The 15,839-nt window shown below is 39.3% G+C and overlaps 1 protein-coding gene across 1 annotated transcript in view; it reads left to right on the forward strand.

Annotated features, from left to right (window-relative positions):
• DNAJC3 (DnaJ heat shock protein family (Hsp40) member C3) overlaps nucleotides 1-15,839 on the forward strand; it is a 38,533-nt gene that overhangs the window by 13,022 nt on the left and 9,672 nt on the right. The window contains exons 5-9 of the mRNA XM_042805989.1: nucleotides 8,575-8,727; nucleotides 10,028-10,209; nucleotides 12,335-12,454; nucleotides 14,206-14,311; nucleotides 14,397-14,517. Coding sequence (XP_042661923.1) covers nucleotides 8,575-8,727; nucleotides 10,028-10,209; nucleotides 12,335-12,454; nucleotides 14,206-14,311; nucleotides 14,397-14,517 — 682 coding nt within the window. The remainder of the gene's footprint in view (nucleotides 1-8,574; nucleotides 8,728-10,027; nucleotides 10,210-12,334; nucleotides 12,455-14,205; nucleotides 14,312-14,396; nucleotides 14,518-15,839) is intronic.

The raw sequence follows: 15,839 nt of genomic DNA on the forward strand, positions 1-15,839 counted from the left end.
TCATGTAGCAGTGGCTCCTCTGGCTGCTGCTGCTTCCTCATTAAGTTTGAGTGTGATCTGCAGTTGCACGTCTGACTGCAGTGCAGCCCTGATGTTTGCAAATGTGGGAGAAAGTCGTTCAGCTCTGATTAACTGAGGACATAGTTGCTGCAATAGCAATTACGTGATGTCAGTGTTGATTCTGAGTTTGTGTATGCTTCTCTTTGCAGTTAGTGTTTCTTTAAGTATTGCTTAATGCTACATATAGAAATGCTTCTACAGTAAACTGTCAAGTAGCTTGCCCTTTTTCCAGACAAGTGCAAAAATTTAGATTGCTGCCTTTGGTCAGTCAGATAGCTTCAGTCTTCTGGCAAGTTTTAAATCAGAAGTGGAATAGAGCTTCTTCTTAAAAGCTGACTTATGAAGATACCATATTGGTCCTAAATCTTACTTCCAGTTTCCTTGGTTCTGTGAACAATACTGCCTGTGTACTTAAAGAATTTGGCAATCAGTCTCTTTTGAAGAGCACAATTTTCAGTTAAGTACAATATAATCAAGTAAAATAGGCCAATATTAAAGTAATCCTTTGTAATAGGTTAATTTATTCATATGGGGGAATGGATTAAGTTATCCTGTGTACCTTGAATCTTTTAAGTAGAATATGTGTTTCTTTCGAGAGATTTTCCTTGTTTTCTTCTAAATCTTCAGATTGTCAATCTATTCTGCCACTTTTCTGCATGTCTAAAATACTAGTATACTCTCCAGAATGTTTGCATTTAAATATGAAATTGCATTTAATCTCAAGATGAGAGGAAGTCAGAGTCACAATACAGTGAAATGTATTAATATTCTGTGTGTTTGGGGTTTTTTATAAATAAGAGGGGAAGAGTAAAGGAAGAGAGCTATTAAGGACTGAATAGCTTTCAAAATGATTTCAGGACTTTTACATCAAGACCTTATATTTGTTATCAAAAGTGGTAGGGGCAAGGTAAATAATAGCCACTAGGAAGCTTTGACTGATTTTTTTAAGTCAGTGGTCAAGAAGCCAAAAGGAGTAGTACCTTGAAATGAAAGTTCCTTTTACTACTAGGGCAGATATGGTGGATCTCAATACCCTTTAGGCTAGAATTTAGTTGAGGACTTGGTTACCTAAAACTGTGTGGTTTACATGTCAACAGAGCACATATTCTGTGATTCTGCTCTTTAACTGAGTAAATGTAGGTCAGGATCTGAACAGCCGTATAGCCTCTCACTTTGGCTGAATATCAGCCAAGTAGAATGCTCCCTTTCTGAGTAAGCACATAGCACAGCAAACTTTGGTGTCCAGATCTCAAGCTACATTGGAGAAAATCGGGCCATCCTGCATTAGTAGTGCAAAGGTGGTAAATCTGCAGTCACTGTAAGTCAGTAGGCATGCAGCAGCCTGGTCATATGTTTGAGTCTGCAGAAGTTGAGTATCATGAAAGGATGGGGTAGAAATACTATATTTTAAAAACAAAGCAAAACAAACCTCCACCCCAACCATCCCCTTCGCTGAAAGGGAAGTCATAATTTGAAGCAAAACAATCCACTTTCTTTACTGTGCAGGGTTTGAGGATGTCACCTAGAATAGATGATCCTGAGGGTGTCACATGCTTGCAGAAATGACTTGCAGGGTGTTAAATGCGATTTTTAATGTTCAGTGTTAATTTTCCCTGAGGAAATAATTATGTGGATGAGATGGGCTTTCTTCTGGTAAAGTCAGCCTTCTTTGAAGTAGATTGTATGCCCTTGAATGACAGTAGATGTGTTATCTCTTATGTGATTTCACACAAGAGATTGTTTGGTTTTGGTTGGGTGTTGACTTCAAGGGATTAAATCAGATTTTAAAATATTCCCTTCTTTTTGAGCTGGAGAAACCAGGTCAGGGTGGGGAAGCTAAGGAGAGTAGTTTTACTTGGACTACTCAAGGACAGACATATACGTAATTCCCTGTATGACACTTCAATTAAGCATCAGTGTCACCGGTGTTGCTTTCCATGCTTACCAGAACTGCAAGGTGACTGTCATGGCCAGCAGCCAAATGCCACGCAGCTGCTTGCTCACCCTCCACCACCCCGGGAGATGGGGGAGAGAATTGGAGGGGCAAAGGTAAGGAGACTTGTAGCTTGAGATAAAAACAATAATGGAAATATAGTAAAATTAAAGCAGTAATGATAATAATACAAAATACAAATGAGTAATGCACAATGTGATTGCTTACCACCTGCTGACCAGTGCCCAGTCTGTTCCTGGCTAGTGATCCCAGAGAAGAGAGAATCCTGAAACCACAATCCCATAAGTGAGACTGAGCTTCCCAGTCAACCCTCATCTATATACTGAGCATGACATTATACAGTGTGGAATATTCCAGGGGCCAGTTTGAGTCTCTTGCTCTGGCTGTGCTCCCTCCCAGCTTCTTGTGCACCTGCACACTAGCAGGACATGAGGAGTTGAAAAGTCCTTGATTTCTTAGCAACATCCTTCTCATATCAAATTCCATACTGAATTCAAAACAGCACTATTCTAGCTACCAAGAAGGTGGGGGAGGGGGAAATTAGCTCTATCCCAGCCAAAACCAGGACAGTGATTGATACAATGAACTGCCTGTAAAATGCTGTTTTCTCCTAGTATGTTCCAGAAGTCTGTCAAATTCCACTGGAGACTCTGAAAAGCTTTTTTTCTTCTATCGCTCCTCTTGGAATCATGTTCCTTGAAAGGGATCTCCGCAGTATAGGAGATGCAGTCATTTTTGAGGGAGAGAAAGAGTAAGAAATATTCAGCCTGCCTAAAAGGAGGAGAGGATCACAGGTAAACTTACCCAGCTTCTAACAGCAGCAGTTTGGTGTACACCTTAAAAGAGTCATTGAAACTATTATTTACACATAATAGTAAAACTATTCTGTAGTTGTATACTTGTGAAAATAAATTTTCGTACCCTTAAATTCTTTCTACACAGTTTTATAGTATGTGGGAAATGTTTCATGAGCACCCTAAATCTGTTTGAAGTTATATGTTTGCTAAGTAGAACAGTTTCTCTGGATGTCAGCTGACATCATCTGCCTGGACTTGTGCAAAGCTTCTGTTGCTGTCCTGCATGACATCCTTGTCCCTAAATTGGAAACACATGGATTTCATGGGTGGACCACTTGATGGATAAGGAATTGGCTTGATGGCTGCACTCAGAGTTGTGGTCAATGCCTCAATGTCCAAGTACAGATCAGTGACAAGTGGCATTCCTCAGGAGTTGGTGTTGGGACCAGTGCTGTTTAACATCTTTGTTGGTGACACGGACAGGGGGACTGGGTGCACCCTCAGCAAGTTCACCAGTGACACCAAGCTGCGTGGTGCGGTCGATGGGCTGGAGGGAAGGGATGCATCCAGAGGGACCTTGGCAGGCTTGAGAGGTGGGCCTGTGCAAACCTCATGGAGTTCAGCAAGGCCAAGTGCAAGGTCCTGCACAGGGGTTGGGGCAATCCCAAGCACAGATACAGGCTGGACAATAAGTGGATTGAGAGCAGCCCTGCAGAGAAGGACTTGGGGGGTATTAATGTATGAAAAACTGACTATGAGCCAGCAGTGTGCACTCGCAGCCTAGAAAGCCAGCCATGTCCTGGGGCTACATCAAGAGAAGTGTGGCCAGCAAGTTGACGGAGGTGATTCTCCCTTTCTACTCTGCTCTTGTGAGACGCCACCTGGAGTGCTGTGTCCAGCTCTGGTGTCCCCAGTATAAGAAGGACATGGACCTGCTTGAGTGGGTCCAAAGGAGGGCCATGAAGATGATCAGGGGGGCTGTAGCACCTCCCCTGTGAGGACAGGCTGAGAGAGTTGGGATTGTTCAGCCCAGAAAAGAGAAGGCTTCAAGGAGATCTTATAGTGGCCTTCCAGTATGTGAAGGGGGTCTACAGGAAAGATGGGGAGGGACTCGTTATCGGGGAGTGTAGTGATAGGACAAGGGGTAATGTTTTTAAACTGAAAGAGGGCAGATTTATATTAGATGTAAGGAAGAAATTCTTTCCTGTGAGGATGGTGAGACACTGGCACAGGTTCCCAGAGCAGCTGTGGCTGCCCCCTCCCTGGAAGGGTTCCAGGCCAGGTTGGATGGGGCTGGGAGCACCCTGGGCTGGGGGAAGGGGGCCCTGCCCCTGGCAGGGGGCCTGGAACTAGATGATCTTCAAGGTCCCTTACAACCCAAACCATTCAAAGATGTTTCTATCCCATGTGGTATATCGGTACTAGCTGTCTTGTAAGGCAGTGCCAGTGTGAGAGAAGGCAGCGGGAATGGCTGACTGGAAAGGATGGGAGTACTTATTTCAGGAGCAGAGTTTCTTGAGACACCAGCCTTCATACCTTGTTTTTAGATTGCTTTTTTTTTTTCCCTACTCTCTACTTCCCTATTGGCTGAAAATAATCACAAGGTTTGGATATAGGGTGTGACTCACATTTATGCCTTGACATGTTAAGCAATACTGCATTTCTAGGAAACTCTCATTTTGGCCAACAGATGCACCAAACTGATGAAGCTCCCTACATGGGCCAGGTTTGTTTTTTTTCTGTCTAGCGATACAGAATCACAACTCATTAAGCTCTAGCTTTTTCCTTTGCAACTCAGCTACCAGTTTGGAAATCTAGGGCCTGGAAGGTAATAAAACTTTCAGCATGTGTCAGTAGAGGGGTCTAATTCTTGTGTTGAGAGTGCCCAGAATAGAAGAGGGATTATGCAGAAGTCCTTAGATGACTTTAGAAAGTCATTACTCACAATATAGGAATAGTATTTATTTCTCTGCTCCAACTTTGGTTCAGTGTTCATATGCTTCAATATCAAGTTCCTTCTGTTTTTGTTATTTAGCTTCTGAATAATAGAAGTCAACAGGACAGATCTGTGGGCATATCAACACTCGTGTTTAAGGCCTCAATCCATGAAAGCCCTGGAATATTTATTTTATCTTTAAGCATGTGATTTTTAGTGAAAATTGGTGTACTTTGATTGATGGAAGGCCTTCTGAAAAGGTGACAAAAGCAGTATAAGGCCTCGTGGCCCTCTGTATATGCCCTGTAATATTGTCTGTGACCTTGCTTGTGTCCTAGAGAAAATGACAAGCGTTTGTGTTGCTGAATTCTGTAGAAGGCACAAAAATAGAACAAAACTGCCTAGTCTATTGGAAAGTGTATAAAGGACCAAATTGTCATATTTCTTTTCAATTCTCTTCCTTTTTTTTTTTTTTTTTTTTTTTTTTTTTTGACTGACTGTAATATTCACAGTTGCAGTTTCTTGCAATAAATACTGTAAATTGAGGTGTCCTAAATACGCAATTCTGTCTCTTGGAAGCATAAGCACTTAAAAGATGGAAACTGAAGGTGCTGCTTCCAGGTCCACTAGATGTCAGCCAAGACCAAGTGATTGAGCACTGTACCTCTGCAAATTGTTTCCTAATTTAGAGAAGTCTTTAGCTGTTGAAAAATACACTGGACAGTAGTTTTCCATGATTGGTTGGTGCGTGTAATAATACTATTTTGGATGTAGGTGGAGGAAACCATTTTATGGCACTGTAACTTAACCTAGTTTGAGTAAGTTACTAGGCAAGCTTGGGTTGGGTACTTGAAGCTCTCTTAACCAAGTCAAAGTAGCATTAGATTGTTTCCAAATACATTCCTCTCTGGTACTGTGATCATCTGTAGCTTCCTGGGTAAAGAATAAAAGGTATCTAAATATTTCCTTGCTTTTTTCCATCTGTCTAACATCATAGCTATGTTACCTAATATATTGCTCTTCCTGGAATATAATATATTCCTTTGTGTACTGTTCTTAAGTGTGTGGATGTCTTGATCTTAGATAGCACAAACCATGGAGGTTCCTTCGGTTCCCCTCAGAATATTTTTCATAAGCCTAATAAATTTGTTTTAATTGTCTGGGTATTTACCAGTTTGAAAAGCAAGAAAAGAAAACAGCTTTAGAATGTGTGGATGTATGCCTATGTTAGTGGCACTGGATCACTGTAAGCAAAGTATAAAAACAGTGTGTCTATAACATTTTGGGTTATTTAACAACATTTTGTTTTTTAAACAACAGTATTTAAGGGTTTTTCACATTGATCGTATCTGTTTATAATACTAAGATACTGAAATGCTACAGATTAATTGTCTATATATCTTTATTCTATACTTTTTGAGAGTCTGGATTTTGAGTTGTTGTGGGGTTCACTTTTTTTCTTCTCAAGGTGGTTGGGACTGTTATTCATTAGAATTCCTGAACTACATGCCCAACTTTTTCCTGTATTGTTCATGGGCCATTGCAAAGGAAGATGTAAGACTATGTAGCTGGAAGGCAGGAGGAGTTGTGGTAAGCCATTGCATTAGCGTAGCCATGTTTTTTAACTTCCCTATGCTTCTGAAAAAAAGATGCTGAAGTGAAGAGTTCTTACTAAACTTAATAGGCAGAAAGCACTTGTTCCACGTTCACAATTCCTAGTTCTGTGTTTGGGGATCCCTTTTTTAGCATGGTAACAGACAATGTTGTAAAGCTTTGAATAAAAAACATTGCTGATCTTTCTTTTACTAAGGCTTCTTTCTGTTTTACTTAATATTACCTATTAAAACATCATAGCAATACACTAATTATTAAGAGCTTCTGAGTGTATATTGTCATCATACTGTAGCAAACAAATACTTGATGGCTTTTGTTTGAATGACAGCTTGAAAAGTTGCCCTTTCTTTGTTAACTGGACAGTTTGTACTACCTCAGTTATGTAGGATGTTTCACTCAAATGATCTTTATTACTGTTGGACTTATCTGTATGATTGTCACATTGCTTTTCATATTCCACTGACCTTTTGCTCCAAATAAATTACAAGAAACATACTGTGCAGTACAGTGCTACTGTGAGATAAATTTAAATGGAAGCATAAAGCTTGTCCGTAGCAAAAGCTTTTAATTTTTAAGGGAGTAAAATGCTTAGAAATTGAGGGAGAAATTTAGCAAGTCAGCTGGAACTGGAAAGTTCAGAACTTCAGGAAGTTTTGTAATCTTGGAACTTTTAAAATTACAGGTGCAGAAATTTGCCTCTACTACAAGCTCCAGATTTGGGGAAGAAAGAGGATGCACATTATCAGGGGTTTATAGGCAGCGTTTCTGTTCTAACCAGAAGAAATGCTTTTTGAGACTTACATTAAGAATCAGCCTACAAAGAAGAAAACTCTTTGATCACATTCCTCTCTTCTTGCTGAAAGGCAGTGTAGGGAATAAAGGAGAATTTTCAGGTCTAAGTACAACTTGATTTTTGCCAGAGTAAAATGAAACAACTGTATAAGGTTCAAAGACTTAATATGAAGAATCTAAGACAGAGGTGAGACCTGTGCATGCTTTTGATGTTGCATTTGGGCGTTTTCCTTTTATATACTTAACAGTTTCCCTTGGTTCTAACACTTAAAGGAGTTCTGAGGACTGATGCTGAACTACATTAGAGATTTAATCACAAAATATATGAGTGTTTGAAAAACTTACTGATGAGAAGAAGGGAAGAGGCCACTATGCGATAAAGGAGGAAACAAAAAATACTAGATGACTTTGAGGACTCATTAACTTCAGTCAGCATTCTGTGTATAAAATGCAAGGTGGTGCAAGTTTTGATTTTTAAAACAAACAAAATGTAACAAAAAAAAAAAAAGTCCTGCTGATCAGTCCCTTTAAAACTTTTTAGGTCATTCTGATCAGCAACAAGTGTGAAGCCACTGCCTCAGGCTACATTAATCTTACAAATTACTTCCTAGCCTTGCAGGGGAATGGCTGAGATTCTTCCTGGCCCATACTTGTCTTCCTGGGTGGTAGCAGAGTTGCTCGTGAGATTATTTTTTTTTTTTTAATATATTTTCTTTGTTTATATAAAGCTGCCTAAAGAAATGAAGGCAAGTACAATGTAACTCCTTTGTGTGCTCAGAGAGGGGTTTGAGAGAGTCTTTGTAGACAAAACTTTAGACTTATTTAAAAATGAGTATGAAAAAGTGTATTTTCCCAGCTGATTGCAGTTGAGGGTCTTCCCCATCTGTAGCACCTTAACCTGCTGCTGCAGCCACTTTTTCTGGGGAAAATGTGAAAACCGCAGCTTTACAGTAATACTACCTGTGATGTGTTGCATTTGTTTTTGTCATGAATTTATAAATACATATTGTGCTTAAGGCGACAAATGTGATTGTCATGTGGATATACTTTCTACTGATGTTGAGGAATTCAGTGTTTAATAACTGTCTGCAGAGATGTGAGTTAACAAGGCTACGGTTGAGAGGTCCATGACTTCCAGCAGGTGATGGGGGAGCAACTATTGTGTATGGTGTGTCCAATGGTAAATGAGCAAGCATGGTAAGGGGAGGAATTAGAATTCACTGAGTTCTGACAACTTGTATTGAAGCTAAAAATGTCTTTCTTTTTTTCTGAACTTTGGAGTTGGAAAGATTTCCAGTGGAATGTTACAACTAGTTTTGCTTTATTTGCAGCTTTGGTCAGTTCTTTGTGTTATGATTATTAATGGGACAAAGAGAGACTTGAACAAGCATTTTAGTGTCTCTCCTTGTTAATGTTTGCAGCTCAAATCCAATCCCAGCAATAATGAGGAAAAAGAAGCCCAGACTCAGCTGACAAAATCTGATGAGCTACAGCGCTTGCATTCACAAGCATTATCTGCCTACCAGCAAGAGGATTACGAAGCTGCAATTTCTCTTCTTGATGAAATCTTGGCAGTAAGTATGGAGTAAAATGGTACTGTGAAAGGGAAGTAAGAGCTTCTCTCTGACATCTGTGTATTTTTGTTTAATAACTTCTTCACTGATGTGAAAACACTTGGTGTAATTGACTCAGTTTTGCTGAGCACCGTGAGTCCGTAATGAAGTTGGAGAGTGGAGGATGCTGAACACTAGCTGCATAGTAGCTTGTAGTTCAGGTTAAAGATACAATTTCAGACAAACTTCTGTTACGGATAACTTACATGATTATACTTTCTGATTTTTCCACAGTTCAGTGTTCTTGGGGAAGCTGGGAAAAAAGTTGTTCTCAAACCAGTGAGATTTTGCCAAGTATAAAGGGTATACATTTTTTCATCTAGATTTTTCATTGCCTATATTCAGGCAATTTGTGTCTTGAGAAAATAAAGTAACAAGATCAAAAAAAATCACCAAGTTAAGAATATACGTAGCTATCTGGATTTTCAGCTTGTCCTGTAGATACCATTATTTGTTGAATCTTAATCAGTATAGGTAGTCTGATAGTATAAGTGTAAATAACTCAATCACGGGCATTTTTTGTGTCATATAGGAATATATATTAAAAGACAGTTAATTGCTATGACTCTTCACATACAAATTAACACTGACTCAGCATTTACAACATTCTAGCTTTTGGTGAAGAAGCTGCCAGAGTGTGGGAATTTGTTTATAGGGAGGGAACATGGAAAAGCAGAAAAGACTCGTTCTCTGAAATGATGGTTTATAAACAAATGATAAGATGCAAAATAAATTCTCTCAAACGAATTACGATAAGCAGTTCCTTTTAAGTAATCCTTCTTGCCATACTGTGACGTTGTTACTTCTGTATGTATCTTTAAAATCCAGATACTAAGGTTAAATCTTGCATAGCTGAATCCTACCCACAGGCTTCTTTCTAGAGGACAACTGACAGCTTGGTCCTTGCTGTTACCCCCGTTCTTTTGGGAAGATACAATAATTTATGGTTCCGATATCCTTCCCTGGAGGCTCAACAGACTGTCCCAGTTTAAGTAGTGCCAGTAGATTTAATTCATCTCCCTGCATGAGCTCATTGAATCATTTAGAAATTTTTCAGGCCTTTGTTTTCTGTTTGGGCAGGTGCATCACAGCATCCACCAGGAAGCAGAGATGCTAATTTCATGCGCTCTGCATGCAGCTTGAACCTTACGCTATTGCGGTTGGCAAAGTGGAATTAAATGGGATTTTTCTTCTGTTGGGGAGGAAAAGGATTGAAGTGTTGTTACGGACCAAAACCAAGCTTTAATTTTGATTTCTCAAGGTTTGTGTTTGGGATGCAGAGCTACGGGAACTTCGAGCTGAGTGTTATATAAAAGAAGGGGAACCAAGCAAAGCCATTAGTGACTTGAAAGCTGCTGCCAAATTAAAGAACGATAACACTGAAGCCTTCTATAAAATCAGCAGAATATATTATCAGCTGGGGGACCATGAATTATCACTCAGGTAATTTTACTGTTTGCTGTAATCACTGTAATTGAGACAGAAAATGTGATGATACATCTCATGATAAACCGTGAAGTGTCTATGCTGTCTGGTTTTTGAATGGAGTAGCAGCTCTGGTCTAGATCTGATAAAGGAAGCTTCCTTCTGGAAGCTAAGAACTGTCAGTGAAGGCACCATGTTTATTCTTGGCAGACCAGCCATCAATGGTTCCTAGCAACTTGTTTATTTAAATAAGAGCCATAGTGCAGATTTGTCAGAGTTGCTTACATTTACTGTCTTGTATTTCTCCATCCTCAAAGAAAGTGCTTCTCCTAACTTGCTTTGGTGGAGCCTTTTTGTAGCCTTGAACCTCCATTCGAGTTAAGTTTACAATGCAAATAAAAGAATGCATGCATTAAGTCTTAGGGCTAGATTTTTATTTTCAAGAGTGGAAACAAAAGCTTACAGGCTTAAGAATAAATAAATGTCCAGTGGCATCCAAGTATTGAGGAGCTTGGGATCCAGAGCTATCAGTCTTTCATTCTTGCAGACAATGTCCAATGTTTTGGATGATTTTTTGGTAACGCTTTACCCTTTTATTCATATACAGTTAGATTTATGGTGTTATTCTTGTATGACCCTAGTCAGTTCTGCAGATAACTGCCCTTACCCACTCCGGTCTCTTAACTTCATGCTCTGTGCTCAGCTGGATAGATGGTACAATCCTTCTTCTTGTACACAAGTGGTTTCTGTGCAGCTCATCATCTCAGATGGACTACCTTCATCTCCAAACTCCTTCCAGTATAGCTTCTGCCACAGAATCTGTTCAGTAGGAGGGGAATGGAACTGAAAAAAACTGAGTTTCTTTTCTTGGCTGGTGGATGGAAACCACATGTGATTATAATTGCAGAAATTAATTCTATAGCTGGGCAAAAATAAACACCAAATAGCTAATTTTTTTGCATTAGGAATCCCCTTTCCAGAGCATATGGAATCTCTGAAGCTCACAGGTCACTTCTGTGGTGACTTTTGGTAGCTGGCCATCACTTAGCCTAATGATTTCAAGAATAGGTGCTTTGTTTTTTTTTTTTTTGTTTGTTTGTTTGTTTTTGTTTTGTGTTGTTGTTGTTTTGTTTTGTTGGTGGTGGTTGTTTTTTTTTCTTCTCTGAAATCCACATATGACTTCCTCTGCTAATAACCAAATTTTAAGATTCTTATAAGTACAGTTGAGAACACTGTTGAAGAACAGAATGGTATCAGAATGAAAGGATAAGCCTCTCTTCTTCATTCTTCTCTGGTACTGTTGTTTTGGTTGTGTTTTTGTTTTTTGTTTGTTGTTTTTTTTTTTTTTTATCATAAGATACACTAAGAAAATTCTGTGGCTCTTGGACTTGCTGGGTGAATAATATTGTCCTTCCCTCAGTTTCTTCCTCTTACCTTTACAGGCTTAATGATTTTCAAACAATAGGTATTTCTGTCCATGGTTATCACAAAATCTTATTTTGTTCCTCTTTTTCTGAAAATAGCACCTTGGTTGTGCTGTGATGACTCTGTATGATCCAAAACTTTTATTCCTTCATATGGTTGCATTCAGGAGTTTTTTTAGAACCTGACTATTTTAAGAGCTATCTGCCCTAATCAGAGGCTGATTAAACAGGTTTCACACTGAAAAGCCAGGCTCTGGCTTGGCTGAGATTCCTTCAAGAGGAGGAGGTTTGGGCCTTAGCTGAGTTTTGTCTGTTTCAAGTAGCATAAAATACACTTCTGTGTAGGTATTTTGTAATATAGCAGAGTTAAATATACAGGAAAATTACAATCAATTGTATTGGATAACTGCTGAATGTAATTTCTTTCCCAGGATATACTTTTCTTCGCATACTTTGCAATACAACATAATTAAAAACAAACCCAGACAAATATCCCTGTATGTTCTGGAAGACTCTTTTTGTCTTGCTTTAAATTCATTTTTGGATGAAGGGAGAGGGTTTGTAAAAAAAAAAAAAAAAAAAAAAAAAAATTGAATTGTTCTGGACAGCTTATAGATGCTGCCTTGTGTTTCTTAGTGAAATTTCAGTATGTGTGGTGATGTCTTTCTGTTCTGGGTTTTTTTTGTTTGTTTTTCTCCTCCCTCCCTTCCTGTGAAAAGTGAAGTCCGGGAGTGTCTGAAATTGGACCAAGACCATAAGCAATGCTTCTCTCTCTATAAGCAAGTAAAGAAACTCAATAAGCAGATTGAGTCAGCAGAGGAATTCATCAGAGAAGGCAGGTGAGTGTTCGCTGTTATATTGGGAAAAAAAAAAAAAAAAAAAGGAAAAAAAAAAAATCACTACTGAGACACCAGCTTATTATTGATTGAGGAGTTGATTAAGTGATGCTTTTTGCATCTGTCAGTTGAAGTGGATAACTGAGCACAGCTCTCAAATTACAATTAAAATAAATATTGACTCATATAGTGAAAATCCTGTTCCTATTCCTTCTGATGCCACTGCCTTCTCTTTGCATACTTATCAAGTTTGTGGAGCAGATAGTAAGACCAAGATAGGGATAGTATTTGTCAGCTCTCATATATTATTACTCAGCACAGATGGGGCCACAACTGGTGTGCTGGGCTCCCCAGTGCAAGAGAGATGAAGCTGCTGAGACCAGCACAGTGCCACTAAGGTGATGGAGGGACTGGAGCATCTCTTCCCTGTGAGGAAAGGCTGAGATAGCTGGGACCATTCCCCCGAGCCTTCTCTGCTACAGGGTGATTGATCTCATTGATGTATATAAATACCTGAAGGGAGGATGGGTGCAATGAGGGTGGAGCCAGGCACCTTTTATTGGTGCCAGTGACAGGACAAGGGGAAATGGGTGCAAAGAGAAACAGGAAATTCCATTTGAACATAAGGAAATGCTTCCCACCACCCCCTTGTTTTCACTGGTGCAGGTTGCCCAGAGAGGTTGTGAGTGTCCCCAGTTTGGAGGTATTCAAAATCCACCTGGACACGGTCCTGGGCAACCAGCTCTAGGTGGCCTTGCTTGAGCAGGGGAGTTGGACCAGATGACCTCCAGATGTCCCTTTCAACCTCAACTATTCTGTGATGAAAGGACCACATCTTTAGCCTAAAACTGCCTAGTAACTGCAGTGCCTTGATAGCAAAAGTGGATCTGACTGGGCTTCTTTTATGCACCCTGTTAAATGATAGGCAGTGCCTCTGTATTCTTCTACTTCTTGCTTTATTTCAGTTTTACATGTTCCCAAGCACATGACATCCAACTGTAAGGATCCCCAACAAGTGATTAAACATTATCAAGGTGGCTTTTTAAAATGGAAGTACATCAGGAATGTGAATCAGCACAACTGAAGACAGTTTTATCAAGTCACCAGTCCATTTGGACTCTTCTCACTTCAGTCTTCTATTTAATCCAGTATCTGCACATTTTCAGGAAGTCTTCTGAGAGCTTGAATTTCTTCTAGCTTGTAGCAACCCACAGGTTCAGTCACACACTTTCATTTTTAGGTGAATGCATCTTCGAAACCTGCACAGCAAAAATACATTTTGCTGTGTGACTTTCAGAGAAGGAGGAAGAAAACCACCTGATTCAACCTGGCATGAAGAACTTTTTTATACCAAGAAACACAAGTAGTACAGTGTTCACAGCAAGACTCCAGATTTAGTCCATCTCACATATCAGAAGGAAATGCTTTTTTCCAAGTGCAGAGTTGGACAGGATGCAAATCTAGAGACTGTTGTCTGTGCACATTGAGGGGTGGTAGTTGTTACCTTCTGCACAAGCCTGCCAGGCACAGGGTCTATCTCAGAGCATAGAAAAGGAAATGGGGATGTAATTCTTGAAGTGGCTGAAAGTTTTCTTCATACTGTTGTCTCACACCACACCTTTAAGACTTTTAAGGTACATTGCTGGAAGGATGTGAAAATCTGTGAATTTTAATTTTTAAAAAAATCTGTAAATCACAGCACCCTGAAATAATTATTACATTTCATATTATACTTATCTTTATGATTTAAACAGGTATGAAGATGCAATCAGTAAATATGATTCCGTAATGAAAACGGAGCCAGAAGTCCCAGTTTATGCTACTCGTGCCAAAGAAAGGATCTGCCACTGTTTATCAAAGGTATTTCTACTTTATCTTTAAAACAAACACCTGCCCTCAAAAGAAAACACAACTACATGAATTTTGTTTACTTTCTCTTCTCTAGAATCAGCAGGCTACAGAAGCGATAGAAGTTTGTACAGAAGTTCTGCAACTGGAACCAACCAATGTGAATGCCCTGAAAGACAGAGCAGAAGCTTATTTGCTGGAAGACCTGTATGAAGAAGGTACAGTTGCATGCAGTTTGCACATACTTCCTTGTGGGCATTTAAAATGCAGTCAATGTTTAAAAAATTTTTTTAACATGCACTTCAATTCTACACCATGTTGTTACCCCTAATCAGCACTGGTAGTTGCAGGTTTACAAAAATATCTGCTGGTAATTTTGTCTTGATTAGTATAAGTGGAATGTACTTGTTTTATCTACAGCAGAGTTGTCTTTACAACTATGGGCTATGTCCAGGATGCTTTATGAGACTGTACAGCTTACTCAAACACATTTTATATAATCAACCATGTCAGAGAACTGCATTTAGAGAGAAAGGTAATTATAGTTAGGGTGATATAAATCCATTTCAGGAACTCCATTTTAATGTCTTTAGATGGCAGCATGAAACAATAGTATTCTATCCCCTAGCATATGTAGAGGGCAGAGGGAAATAACAGCCGTTGTTTCACCTCCATGGGTCTTTGTAGTGCTGCTGGTGAGACCAGTAAACTGGTTCTACTCCTGAGGCTGCATTTCCATATGGGGTTTCCATAAAATGTGTACTGTTACATGGTCCCATCTACAGCCTTGGAAAGTAGGGACAGAGTAATGGGTGTCTCTGAGCACGCTATTGTGTTGTTACCTAGCTTGTTTTAGAGTGCTAACTGTTAATGTGCTATTAAAAAAAAAAAAATCTTCAAAACTTAATTTAGTGAATCTTATTTCCACAAAAAAACAGGCTTAAGAAGGAAATGTGGACAGTCTGTCTGTTCCATCCCCATGCTCAGTCATGCAGCAGTCTTTGAAGTATCGGGCTATTTCAGTCAAATGTGATAAGGGAAAGGACTTGTAGGCTTTAAATCTGCAGAAAACTAGTACCATTAATTTTAGTACTCATAAAATGATTTTCCTTTTCACCATTCTGGTACTGGATCTTTTGCTTTATAACTGAAAAAAAAAAATCTTTTTTATTTAAACATTCATGAGGCAGCTGTTCTCATTAATAGCACGCTCAGATTTTTTTGTCTTTTTGAGAAATTAATCTCTGAGAGATGATATTGCTCACCTCCTGAAGTTCACTTCAAAAATAAGATACCTATTTTGTTCTTTTTGTTAGACCCCCTTGACTCAAATGAAACTACGGTATAAAAAGGGCTAATGTGGTTTTAGGCAGTCCTCTTTATCAGCCCTGTAGACTTCGTACCTCTGAAGTGACCTAGTCCCTCTTTGCTGAGGCTGGCAAGTCTTCTTCCTCCTTGTAAGAAAAAGAGTGGAAGACAGCAGCATTTCATAGAACAGATGACCTTTGTACAAGAGGATTGCTTAAAAATAAATTAAAAA

This window comes from Tyto alba, unplaced genomic scaffold (genome assembly GCF_018691265.1).
Source record: "Tyto alba isolate M040663 unplaced genomic scaffold, T.alba_DEE_v4.0 Super-Scaffold_45, whole genome shotgun sequence".
In the NCBI taxonomy this organism is placed as follows: domain Eukaryota; kingdom Metazoa; phylum Chordata; class Aves; order Strigiformes; family Tytonidae; genus Tyto; species Tyto alba.